At 32.1% G+C, this 14,615-nt stretch overlaps 1 protein-coding gene across 2 annotated transcripts in view; it reads left to right on the top strand.

Moving 5' to 3' along the window:
• Positions 1 to 11,612, top strand: part of LOC114335879 (WASH complex subunit 2C) — a 136,242-nt gene extending 124,630 nt beyond the window's left edge. For both annotated transcript variants that reach the window (XM_028286169.2, XM_028286168.2), the window contains one exon: positions 8,497 to 11,612. In XM_028286169.2, coding sequence (XP_028141970.2) covers positions 8,497 to 8,597 — 101 coding nt within the window. In that variant the 3' untranslated portion in view covers positions 8,598 to 11,612. The remainder of the gene's footprint in view (positions 1 to 8,496) is intronic.
• Positions 11,613 to 14,615: the final 3,003 nt, after the last annotated feature.

Here is a 14,615-nt window from a genome sequence, read left to right as displayed (position 1 = left end):
GAAATTGTATAAAATATTGGTTGTTACATATTTATATAAATATATGGGACAGTGGAATTAAAATAATTTTCGAGTTACTATTAGCGAGTAATAGTATATTATTTAACGAGCATGTAATAATGGCTATTACTCACGATGATGAAGTTTGCGACACGAGCCGTAGGCGAGTCTCGTAATTCATCAGAGTGAGTAATAGCCATTACGTGCAAGTAGAATACTATACTTTTTCTACGACCTTTTTTATTTTTTTAGTAAAAAATATAATTAGCAACTACTCGAGATTTAAATTATAATAATTTACAAAAATACCTAAATGCTGTGTAAACCTAGGCTGAATAATTGGTTGCCTACTATTACCAAATTCTTATTTATTTTATTGTAAAAATACAACAAGAAATAGTCAATCCAAGTTCTATTCCTTTCTGAAAAATTATAAGCATAAAGTACCTACTGTCAGTGAATCTAGTAGAAAATGGCTATTGTCGGTGGACATATTTCATATAGTTATAATGTGTATTTACATTTAACTATATTTAATATAATAATATAACTATATATAATATGTTATAACATATTTAACACAATATAACTTGAAAAGTAAACACAATATTAGTTATAGTATTTTTACTACAAAAACGTTATTACGTAGGTCAAAATTTTTGACGTAAGAGAACTGTCAAAACATTAGAATGTGACTTTTCATTATTGCTATGTTTATTATAAACACGGCAATAATGAAAAGTCACAATCTAATGTTTTGACAGTTCTCTTACGTCAAAAATTTTGACCTACGTAACAGCGGCGGCTCGTGGGTCAATCTTCAGGGGGGTCATTTTGGTTTGAAAACTTCAAACTGTTGATTTTTTAAAGTATTTAAAAGATCTTTTAGCATTTATATTTTAGATAAAAAATACAGACTTAGATAAAACTCAATACTATTTACCCTAGTTTTCCGAAAATTAAATTTGTCTTTTTTTAGAGTAAATCTTTTAAAAAATATAGGAAAAATGGTATGAACAGGTTATTGACTGATATATAGATAGGAATATTTATAGTATAATAAATTGTAAATTTATTAAAACGAAACTTACTTTAAATATTTTTATATTTTAAGTCAATTCTTCTATCCTTTAGTTCTGCAAAATAGTCTATGACCTTCTCATTGAAATTTGGAATGCTCTTGACAAGCGTTTTCTCGATGCTCAGCATAGACAAGGCACTAAGTCTAGGTTGTCCCATCGTATTACGCAGGAATGTTTTTACTCTTTTTAAAGTAGAAAAACATCTCTCACTTTCCACGGTTGTCATAGGGAGTGTGCACAAAATATTTAATAACTTCACTGCTTCAGAAAATGTTTCAGACAAATTCATGTTAATAAAAAGCTGAAGTATGGCTACTGCACCAGCACTATTGCGAAAATCCTCACGACAATATAAGACTTCAAGTTCCGATTTTAGTTTGGAAATATTCACTGTGGGATAATTAGCCGTCACCATTTTTAAAATATTTTGCGGAAAGTTGGTAGTGTATGCTTCAAATTTCTCTATGTAGAATAACTGTGAAATCATGAGATGATCATTGAAACTAAACCTGTGATTTATTTCAGATATAATAATATCACAAATTTCAAGTGCAGTTCGTCGCTTTGGATCCTCTGCAGTAGTTTTTCTTTTTTTTGCTGTTGATGTGCTTGGTACTTCTGATTCCAAAATAGTATTTCTAATTATTTGGATATTGTTGTTAAAAGACAGGATACAATTTTTGACAGATATAACATCAATGTCTCGCATTTGCAATTGTTTAAACAATATATCAACATGGGGCATTATTTTATGGAAAAAATTTAACCAAAATAAAAAATGCTCATCTTCCAAATGTCTTTTTAAACCAGTTGCTTGATTTATATTGTTACCATCTTGCTCCTCATCAATAATTTCCTCTAAGCAAGATTTTAAATCATCTTTATAAGTGTATACAATTTCAACACATTTTGTATTGAAAGCCCATCGAGTAGGCGCAGCTTTAGGTAGCCTTACTTTAACCACTCTATCCAGAACCATCGTACGTTTTGGAGATCGGCCGAAAAAGGACGAAAATCCGTGTAAATTTGCAAAAAATATTTTTATCGGTTTGTGTTGACTCGCCGCTTTTTGGAGGATAAGATTAAATTGATGGGCATAGCAGTGAATGAAGTGTGCATTTGGGTATATTTCTTTAATTTTTGTTTGTACTCCTCCCAGTTTACCGCTCATGACTGATGCACCATCGTAACTTTGGGCAATCAATTTTTCAGGTGCTTCATTAATTTTTAATAATTGAAGTTCTTCCAATATTACATTAGTTAAATGTTGTGCTGTAGTACCTAGGGGGTTAACAAATTTCCAAAATCTTTCATGTACAATACCAGTTAATACATATCGCAATATGATAATCATCTGCGTTTTATTGGAGCTGTCTGTGGTCTCATCTACTTGAATGGCCACAAAATTTGTCTGGCCAATCTCCTTCATGATATGAGTATGCACAATGGCTAACATTGATTCTAAAATATCGTTCTGAATTGTTTTCGATGTTCCTTTAAATACTGTACTTTTTTCAATGTGTTCTTTAAACATTAAATCCAGTTCAGAAACAAAATCGATAAGGCCCAGAAAAATTCCACGATTATTGGAGCTGTCACTTTCGTCATGACCGCGCAATGCAATTTCGAAAACTCCACAAAATTTTACACAGTCGATTAGTTTGTTTAAAATATACCTATTTTTAGATACCAATTCATTAAAGTCATGCACAGATTTACGATATACACTATCAAGTTGCTGTCTTATGTTAACACGTCCTAAACTTGCGTAACTCATTGATGAATTTATATGAGTAGTTGAAGAGGCATGTTTTGTAATTTTCACTTTTAAATGCTTAATGTCAGTTACTCCATTTTTCGCCCATACAGCGTCATTCGAAAACAGTAAACACGGATAGCAAAAAAATGCATTTCTCACACTGCAGCCACAAATCCAATCACACAAATTGTACATTGATTCTTTAAAATATCTTTGAATGTCCTTACCCCTATCCTTTGTTGTTTGTTTTAAATTCATGTTTGGTTTTGGTCGACCACTTTCTTTTTTCTCAAGCCGCCGTTCATAATTTAGTGTTCCAGCAGATTTTAAGGCAATTATTTCGTCAACAACACTCATCTTGTTTTTGTTACAATCACAAAAAAATCCAACAAAACAAAATAAATTACGCAAATACGCCGCGATCGATATAGACCTGCCGTGAAGTGCGGTCAGCAGACGGTAACTAACTAAACGTGAGGCCGTCGACTCTACTAGAGGTATACGACGGAAAGGTCACTCCCACTCTCGCCCACGAAATTGCTATCTGCCGTCTCTTTTCTATTTTACATGCATTTGTCCATAAGCCATAAGAACTGTATATAGACAATTTAAAATACGGCCCAGCCACGGGCTTGTGTATAGCGCGAGGCGCGACGTTATTATATCTATTATATTTGTTTTGCCAATGCAGACTGCTGAGAGAGAATTTTATATTTCAGAGTGAAGTTTTAGATAAAAGATATTTTTAATAAAATTGGTATTTTTATGAGATTATTTTAGGGGGGTCATTGACCAATTGACCCTAAGGAGGAGCCGCGCTTGCTACGTAATAACGTTTTTGTAGTAAAAATACTATATAAATTCCAGTTAATACAAACAAAATGCGCTAATGTCACTGTCACTAAAATAAATGATAAACGTCAAAATTTTTAGTAAACAAGCTATAAACGTAAAAAATATACTGACATTGTTACAGTTAAAATTCATTTAACCCGCCGTTACACGCGTCTTCTATTGTGACGTGGTTGCACGCGTATGAGCGTCGCCCTCACCTACATCAATTCGACTTATTTCGAGGAAGAATGAATGTCAACATGTATAAATATAAAATGGGTTGTACTCACATATTATAGAAAGTCTCGTAAACCAATTTTTTTTATTAATTTAACAAAGCAAAAGTAAAAATAATATAGATCAAAAGCAAATTTTCCTAATTTTCAATTTCAGCAAGCCACTGAAGAAATCAACGTTCTTTACGCGAATTAATTTTACTAAAAATACAAATTAAAATTAACAACTGTTCTGAAGCTATTTCTTTGTGGCATTTATGTAATTAACTATTAATATTTTGTATTTTGATAACGACGTCCGAGGTGGAATTCGAAACGTCAATAAAATCAATTTTTCAAGGTAAATTGTGGCGTATTTCCCAATTAGAATAGGTAAATTTAAAAATGGGTTCTTAACCAGTGGCGCACCTATAATTTTTCCTCTGGGGGGGGGTTTGCTTGAGCACCGAAAGTTTTTTGTATTATTTGTGAAAGACAAGTTACATTTTCCTACTTTCTTTTATATATATTTCTATATGCTCTGGGTGGGATTTTAACCCCCAAACCCCCCTCGGTTTGCCACTGTTCCTAACCTAATCCAAACAATAATATTTTAATTAAACCTACCTAAATGTTAAATAAAAACCTAAAAGTTTCTTTGGGATAACAGAAACGTGATTTCACCGTGATTGCACGCGCAGTGAGGAATTCCCTCACTTGAAGAGGGATGTCTCTTCTTTCAACTATCACACAGCACACTGACCGCCTGAAATATTCTATAACTTTTTCATACCCTCTCATGAACCATGCTAAAGGCATTCCTGGGTGCTTAAAGTTATCGTATTAGTTTACACAATTTCATTGGTTATAAACAAATATGGTGAGGGATTCCCTCATAGCGCGTGTAATGGCGGGTTAAAAATATTTAGAAGTTATTATTGATATAAATTACAATAATTTTTGTATTAAATAAACAAGTTAATTAATATTAAAGATTTAAGATTGATATTAAAAGTGGCATGCAACTACAGTTCGTGAGTAATGAAGTATTACTCACGGGTACAGTAAAATGTGTGCTATTATCTATGAAAAAATAGCGAATAATGAGCATATTATGCAATGGTCATAGAAAAAAATGTTTATTTTTCGACAAAAAAAAACACGTTTTCGTGCGGTTTTTCTCAAGTAACTGGAAAAATAAGTATTTTGTTGAAACAATAAAATATGCTTATCAAAAATACAGCTTGTTTTTTATCTGTGCTGTGTATCAATTTCAATGATTTTCACACAAATCATCCATTGTCTTTTGCATAAAACCATTACGTAATTTTTGCAGGTTTAACGCTGTTTTTGATAAACTTTCATGGCTGTGGTTGTCACTATATTCAACTATACTGTTACAAATATTTAAAGTTTTAACAAATGTTTTGCAACTTCTTTCTACACACTGCCAACGTTTGATATTATTAGCAATCATTTTTATGGAAGTTATACTTGTAATGTCAATAAATAACATAGACTTTCCCATTTCACTTATTTCAGATTTCTCCATCATGAACTAAAGACATTCAAACCGTAACTAAAGTAACAATGATGAGATTTGCACCATCCCTCTATCTTATCAAAAAATTTCAGGTGACTACTAATTATCAATTTTTTCAAAGAAATATATCACTTGCAATTTCTTATACGTAAAAACCCAATCAAATATTGAACAAGGAAATATGAGCTCTAACATAATATCATAATAGTACTTTAGTGATAATATGGTTATAATTTTAATATAATTTTAAGTTAAGAAATAGTTTTATATTTAGGTAAATACAAAGTTTGAGAAAAGTTTATTAAAAATTGTATTAATAAAATGTATCAAAGTACCTGCTTTATGAAGGAAACATTGTCTATATACGCTGACCCTGGCTATTCATTATTATTCATTGTGTACCCAGTAAAGGCATTTTTAAACTATCTTTTCTAAGAAATATATGGCGGGAGCGAATTTACCTATGCCCCTTTTCTGTAGGGTATTAAAATCTGACCGCCGGAGCGAACTAGTATTACCCCTCAAAATGATCAAATCTTACTAAAGTCGTATCAGTTTTTTAGGAACCAGCTGTACATACCTACATACATACATACATACATACGTATATTTATATGGTTTTAGGTCTTTTTATGGCAATGATACAGCAGTGTAACTTATTTTATTAAAAAAAAATAATTACGTTTTCGGGCATAAATCTATTAATAAACATTAAATTCATGCGATATGTAGATATGAAGCATTTTATGTAGGTAGATATTATTTTCTTATTAACATGCACCAGAATTAGTTATTTTTTCTAGAAAATTTTTTTTGATCCCAAATACCGGGGTTTTATTGGTATAAACCAATAAGTTCAAGCAACTGTTGGTCACTCCACATAATGAACGTCGAAACGGTACAACTTTCACGAAAGCCGTCCAAACGAGTGCTGTGAGCGCCTTTGTGTTCACGGAAAAAACCGGTAGCCGTCCAAACGCAGAATTCGCGTTTCATTACACGTAACAACGTTACGTTACGCATTACATTACATGTGTCTGGACCCGGCTTAAGATTTTTATTGTGGTCGTAATATTGACCACCTTCTTTGACATAATATGCCAAGTTGTTTTGTAACTGTTTATTAAAAACACCAAGTCTGCTGATAGTCCAGAAAGCCACTGCGCATCCGCTAGGAAAAATATTCTAATTTGGATTTTTTGCACAATCTTACTCAAAAAGGACCCCTTTTAACAAATTTGCATGTTGCCAGGACCAAAAGTTGGTCAAAAATTTTTTAAACGTTTTTTTTTGTTTTTTCCTAAAATTATTTTTTTAATTGAAACAAATTTTTTTTAGGTTTTTTGGATCATTCCAAACGGAAAAGGTCTTCAGTGACTTTTCTGTAAAGTTTATAGTTTTTGACATATATAAGCGATTAAAAATTGAAAAATTGCTAACTCGGCCATTTTTAACCCTCAAAAACTATATGAAAAACTGAAAATTTGAATGTTGCCAAGGTAGGTAGATATTCTTTTAACATCGATTGATGAAATCCCGAAGAGTTTTTGGCAATACAATATCAAAAACCCCTTTGTTTTTCAATTGCCAATCAAGCGTGCGCGACACTATTTTCCACCGTTGCATGTGCATACGGTATGGTGCAAATGAAAGGAATAAATTCGTTATTTCGTAAACTGGTGACTTTAAGGAAAAATCCCAAAACAGGTCGGATTTTATTTTTAAGTTATGATATTGTGGCATATATAGTATACTACTGACGTCATCCATCTGGGCGTGATGACGTAATCGATGATTTTTTTAAATGAGAATACGGGTCGTGTGCCGGCTCATTTGAAAGGTTCTTTAATTCTCTATTCAGTAATATAAACATGTACATAATTATTTATACAGGGTGTCCAAAAATTTTTTATTAAATTAAATAATTTGGCAAATTGACAAAAAAATTAAATTATTGGACACCCTGTATAAATAATTATGTAAATGTTTATATTACTGAATAGAGAATTGAAGAACCTTTCAAATGAGCTAGCACACGACCCCTATTCTTATTTAAAAAAATCATCGATTACGTCATCAACCCCAGATGGATGACGTCTCTAGTATACCATATATGTCACAATATAATAACTTAAAAATAAAAATAGACCTGTTCCGGGATTTTTTCTTAAAGTCGCTGGTTTACGAAATAACGAATTTATTCCTTTCATTTGCACCATACTGCATACACATGCAACGGTGGAAAATAGTGTCGCGCACTCTTGATTGGCAATTAAAAAACAAAGGGGTTTTTGATATTGTATTGCAAAAAACTCTTCGGGATTTCATCAACAGATGTTTAAAGAATATCTACGTACCTTGGCAACATTCAAATTTTCAGTTTTTCACATAGTTTTTGAGGGTTAAAAATGGCCGATTTCGCAATTTTTCAATTTTTAATCGCTTATATGTCAAAAACTATCAACTTTAGAGAAAAGTCACTAAAGAGCTTTTCTGTTTGGAATGATCCAAAAAACCTAAAAAAATTTGTTCTATGCAAAAAAAATAATTTTAGGAAAAAAACAAAAAAAAAAAAACGTTTAAAAAATTTTTTACCAACTTTTGGCAATATGCAAATTTGTTAAAAGGGGTCCTTTTTGAGTAAGATTGTGCAAGAAATCCGAATTAGAATATTTTTCCTAGCGGATGCGCAGTGGCTTTCTGGACTATGAAATAAATTGCCTTTTGATAAATTAAAACTTTATTCACATTCAAAATTTCTCCAGGGACTGGAGTTGTGGATATTCGGATTTTCAATTTGACATTTTATTTACCTTTCTATATATTTTATTAATTCCTATTACCAAAGCTATTTAGTATGCAATTTCTAGTGCTATCTCACTTCAATATTTGTATCTCACCCTTAGTTTTTCATATTTGGTGAATATCGTGGATACTGTATATTATGATAATCGAGGTACATATTTGCAGATTATCGTCAACTAGGAAAATAAGAAATACAATTTTGCTACGTAAGATTATATCTTGTTATTTTGTGTATTAAAACATTTATTTTAATTTTAGGAACAGTGCCGAAAATTCATGACAAAAAAATAAAACCGTCGATCAAAAAATTAGAGAATGTTCAGACTGACGTTGATCCTCTATCGAGTTTACTGGAGTAAATTCCTTGGAATAACATTTCCTGTATATGTTAACCACTATTCTACTGTATCAGGGCGCAAAGTCGTTTCTCGGTTGTTGAAAGTGTTATTCGATATGAAGCAACAACTCATTATACTCGATTCGCTGACCGCAGTCCCAATTGTCTAGTAACTCTAGTAATTACATATTTTTGCTACGTTGGATAAATTTTGACGGATTTGTAGGGGCTGTTAATTACTATATAGCCAAACATACAGTCGCATAGCCCATATTTAAACAATAACATCCACATGCTGTTTATTAACAAAATAAAACTGTACAAATTAAAACAAAAGTTTATTTTTGAAAGTTTATAGTCGTTTATAAATTAGTATGTACAAATTGAAAGTCTTTAATAAAAATTAGTGAATGTACACTCAAACACACTACAAAAAGGCTGCAACAGTAAGTTTATTTGGATTATTAATAGGACTTTTCATCACAAATAATAGTGTCGGACATTTTTTTCATAGTGTTCTCCTTTCTCGTTTTCTTGGCTTGAATTCGTATTTTTTGTTGTAAACAAGCGTATTAGGTTAGGTTAGTATTACAAATAGCAATAAAGTACCTGTGAATACATAATTAAGCTAAAAAAATACTAAAGAAAGTAGTCATTAAAAAAAAACGAAAATAAAGAATAAAGTGTCTAACTAGCAAATCAATTTTTAATCGATTATCATTCCTCTACGAAAAGGAACAACGAAGCCGTTTCTATATCTCTAACAAGTAACTTCTAACATGCTAAAGTCTCATGCCTAACTTCTAACAGTACGAAAAACAAGGCGGCTACGCATGCGCTCGTCACACAATGAAAAGGCCTGTAAATATTTAGAGGTTATATTTTTTTTGTTGTACGTTTCCAATGATGAATCTGTCAAACTATTCTCAAAATGAGCGAATGGACTATATCAGTAAGAACAATCCTAAACGATACCCACTGGAATTAAATGTCAGTTATGTATGCTTTCCAATATTTTGTATCGAATAAGTAAATTACCGTCACAGTGTACATGATTTGAGCCAAAGACTTGTGTCATCATCATCATCATCATCATCATCATCATCATCATCATCATCATCATCATCCAGCCTTCTGCATCCAAAGTTGAACATAGGCCTCCCCTAATTTCTTCCAGTTTTGTCGATCTTGGGCTTCCTGTAACCAATTCCCAGCAATCCTTTTGACGTCGTCTGTCGATCGTGTAGGTGGTCAACCTCTACTTCTTCTGTCTGCTCTTGGTCTCCACACTGTAATTTTTTGGGTCCATCTCCTGTCCTCATTCTGGCTAGATGGGCCGCCCAATTGCACTTCAGCCATGCTACTCGCTCTATAACATCTGATTTCTTCGTTTCTGACCCTGTCTCTGAGAGTCAGTCCAAGTAGTGACCGTTCCATTCTTCTTTGGGCCACTCTAAGTTTGGTTGCTGTAGCCTGGGTTAATGATAATGTTTCGGCGCCTTAAGTCATGACTGGAAGCACACATTGGTCGAAAATCTTCTTTTTCAAACAATTTGGCAAGTTGCTCTTGAAGATATCTGATAGAGCTCCATATGCTGCCCATTTTAAGGTGATCTTTCTTTGTAATTCGGCAGTTTGATTGTCCCTGGCAATTTGGATTTCATGCCCTAAGTATTTATATGTATGGACCAATGCTATTTCGTTGACGTCGACTTTTGGATTTTCGCTTGGTACCAGGTTTGTCATGTATTGTGTCTTTCCAAAATTTATGTTTAAACCAACTTTCTTACAGGTGGCATCTAACTCAGTAAGCATAGTTCTAACCTCTTCTAAGTTGTCTGTTATAAGACCTATGTCGTCTGCGAATCATAGGTAGGAGAGCCTTTCGCCGTCGATATTTATTCCTTTTGCGTCCCACTCGAATTGTTTGAAAGCATGTTTAAGTATTGCCGTTAAGAGTTTCGGAGATAACGTGTCTCCCTGTCTAATTCCTCTTTTGATTTTTATAGATTTGGTATCTTTGTGTAATCGGACGGTCATGGTTGCATTATTGTATATATGTTCGCTATCAGTCGGGAGTACCGATAATCTATACGACTTTCCTCCAACGCTCTCATTATGCTTGTAGACTTGTGTAGCACTAGGTAAATGGTGTCATGTTTCCGACAACTGTCTATTTGTCAAAATGTTCCATTGATATAAGGAAGAACCAAATACAAAATAACAAGAGTAAATGAATAATAAAATCTTAAAATTACTAAATAACTTCATTATTGTCTTCCCTGTTTGTTCGCATTCGAATTTAAAATTAGAGCCGAAGTGCACATTGTTAGAGGACCAACGTAGTTGGATAGTTGGCATGGTATCAGTCACTGGTAAATCTCACTAACTCACACTTCGCGTAAATAATTCTTTATAAACTCTTGATTTGGGACACAAATATCTTATGCGTTTTGTAGTTATACATTTTTCTTTGGCACTTTTCTTTTTTATTCATCATTTTCATAAGTTTTTAGAAAATTATATTTGATTTTGAATTGATTTTTTAGAATTATTAATGAAAATTTGTGCTTAAAGATACAATATTTAATACATCGTAGAGAAGATAATAATTTGGTTGTTATTGTTAAATAATTTTTACAGTTTTTACAAAAACATGTAATAGTGTCGCTAATAATACAGTTTCTCTAAGGACAGGTCGTTTTTAGTAAAATTTTTTGCCAAACCAACTTTCCCCTGGTAAATGTCATTATAGCGGTTCCGAATTTTTGTTGCCAACATAAAAATGGTAATTTTATTTATAATAGACCCATCTACGTACTAAGCCGACCACTTTTTGCTTTTATCATTATAGATCTCATACAGTAAAAATAGTGGTTAATATACTATATACATATTTAATTTTTGTATTCAAAAAGATTTATACTCACTTGCTTTCTGTGTGTTTATTTATAATTGATATTATTCAATCCCTACTTAAGTTTGTCATCGTTGTATATAGTGTTATATAAATTGTTAAATATAATATATAATTTTTCGTTTCTTGTTTATTGTACTGGAGTCTCTTCAAAGTGTGAGACAAAATTAAACAAAGGAAAGCTTGTATTGGTACTAGTGATGTAACGAATGTCATTTTTTGAACATTCCCGAATACGAATGCGAATATCTGCTACCGACATTCAGGTTTTTTAAATTTGTATCTATTTTTGTAATGTTTTCTAAATTTATAATGAGAAGTTAATTGACATCTAATAGTGTAAATAAATCTGATTCTTAAGGAATCTTAAGGCTTAATAAAAATACCAAATAGGTAATAAAATAAAGGCTGATAATGTGATTATCCGAAGTTAAGTTACCTTTCCTTAATAAAAAAAAATATTAGAAGTGAATATATTTTGATTTTATTAACCTAATATTATCTTCAAATTATTTTTTTTTCTGATATTCATATTCGCAAAACATTCGCACAAATTTTGCGAATACGAATGCGAATGCGAATATTCAAAAATATGCGAATATTCTTGAATGCGAATGCGAATATTCTTGAATGCGAATGCGAATACGAATATTCGTTACATCACTAATTGGTACAAATCAACTACGTATCGCCTAGTTGTGCTAAGATGTAATTGTTTCAGCTTTTTAAGTACAACATACATGCAAGATCCTTTAAGTAGCGAACAAACTTTAAAATGCTCAACATAATAAGTGAATTACATCAAATACCGGTCGAGGGCCCAGCGAGTTACTTAGTTACTTCTAAGTGAGTCATTTACTAGATTCCGGTTTTAGCCTATTAGTTTTGTTTACATATATTACGTTTATAATTTGTAATATTTATATTTACTAAATAGATAACGATCAGACCAGAAACATAATTTACTGGTTCGTTGAAATATACTGCCAGGCATAATTTATAGATATAGAAAATTATGGTCATTTTCATAGTTGATTTTTTCGCGGACAGATTAACGGATTAACGGAACACAGTTGTGCAAAGGTTTACTCAAACTTCTTGCTTGTACTTATACCGGGTGGAAAAAAATAAATGTTTTTCTTATGTTTAGTTTGAGACACCTTGTAGGCAGGATGAGGTACAACTATGAATATACATCGGATTCGTAATTTACTCTTATGGTTTGTGAACATTTTTCAAATCCACTGTTATCACCTGCAACCACTATCCAGTGCAATAAAATTTATGCCACAAAAATATAACTTAATATCAGCTTATTTATAGTACGAAAACATAGTATCACAGAAATGTAACACCACTTACATTTCTGTGACACTAAAAGATTGCAAGAAATGTAGTTACGAAAACTCCTTACTGGGGTTTAAGGTGTTCGGAGAGATACACTCAAAAAGGTTTGTGTCCCTCAAAAGAACTCTAAACTCTAACTACTAAAGTAAGTTCAAAACCGAAAAAAATGTAGTTATATTTTAGGGACATTTTAGGGATATTAGTGCACCCTAATATGTCTCTGTAGATTTTGGCATTGGATCCGACCATCACTTGTAACACCGTTGCCGTATCCTCTATTTTTTCATACTATCACGTTACAATTTTTTGTGATATTATACACGAGCGGGACACCCTCAAAAAAGCGCTTAGTTTTCGAGATACTGACCACAGAGGGGGGAATGGCTAATTTTATTCATACTTTATATTTTCGAGGGTGCTGAAAACGAAAATGAGGTTTATTTTGAATTTTATGTGGGGGAACATTGTCAAAATCGCAATTTTATCCTAAAAATAAAAAAATGAAATCACGTTTTTTTCGTTTACCTCGCTACAACTCTGTTCCATTTTAATATTTTTTTTCTGAAATTTTTACAGTATATAGCTCTAACATTTCTGAAGACAAAGGTACCTGCTTCAAGTTTTTATTCTTATCATGATAAAGGTTATGAATTTTTCAAAGAAAAAGGTGCTGATTTGTGCATTGCAAAGTTTAATCGCCAAAGTTGTGCGACGAAGTTTAAAATTTAGCTTCTTAATCACGTTTAGTTGAAAGTAGAGAGTACAAAGAAGTTTTCTGGTAAGTTTTAGATCAAAATATTATAGAAAAAAAAATAGTGCAACTTTTAATGTCGACATTAGAAATCCCAATATAACGCTTATTTTTTGAGGGACAGACAATCTAGATCTAATTTCTCACCTTTAGTACTATCCTTTGACTATAAGCTTTCATTTGACACCTCATTTGTCATTCTACCTACTATAATGACGGAGAAGTAAACGTTCTTATTCTATTATTCTTGTAGGTACATTTAACATTGATTGAAATTATGAAAGAAATGGCATGGCAACACTGTGACGCACAAACATAAGATTCAGCTGTGCGTTACATAGGGTGCACTAATATCCAAGATGTCCCATTTTAGTGACCCTAAGCCGACGATATTCTCTGTTCTTCTCTCGTTTGTTTACTGAACCCAAGAAATGTTTGAAATATTTTTAACGAATTATATTTCCTGCTCGAGTCTTTGATGAACTGTACTCTTTTTTTCCTTCTAGTGTCGTTACAAGTTCCAAAAAATTTTGAATATCATTATTTTTAACTAAATATATAGGAGAGCGGTTTACTCATCAAAAGACGCTTTAAAACTGAATATTACGACTAACTTTTTTTTCATTTCTACTGCACTAAACCTTTTTTATTCGCTTCTATATACAGTCAAACCAGCTTATTGTAATAGCCTTCGTGCCAAACAAAAGTATTCCTATAATCGGAATATTGTAATATTCGATCATTGGTGGCTAGTAGAAACGTTTCGGGACCTCAAATTTCTATTCCTTAAAGCGGGATATTCTATAACCGACATTCTAATAAGCAGGTTCAACTGTATTTTTCAAAGTTCAAATGTATATATTGTTAAAATTTTTATAAGTGGGTTTCCAAATTGTTATTAAGAAATAACTTATAAAAAATAATGTCCTGAACCGCTTTGGATAAATTTTTTTAGGCGTATACTTCATCTAATTTACTAACCGTTGCACGTCATCCGCGTCATGGCCCGTGACGTCACATGATAC

The sequence above is a fragment of the Diabrotica virgifera genome, chromosome 4 (assembly GCF_917563875.1).
Source record: "Diabrotica virgifera virgifera chromosome 4, PGI_DIABVI_V3a".
Classification (NCBI taxonomy): domain Eukaryota; kingdom Metazoa; phylum Arthropoda; class Insecta; order Coleoptera; family Chrysomelidae; genus Diabrotica; species Diabrotica virgifera.
This window is presented reverse-complemented; position numbering and strand designations above follow the sequence as displayed.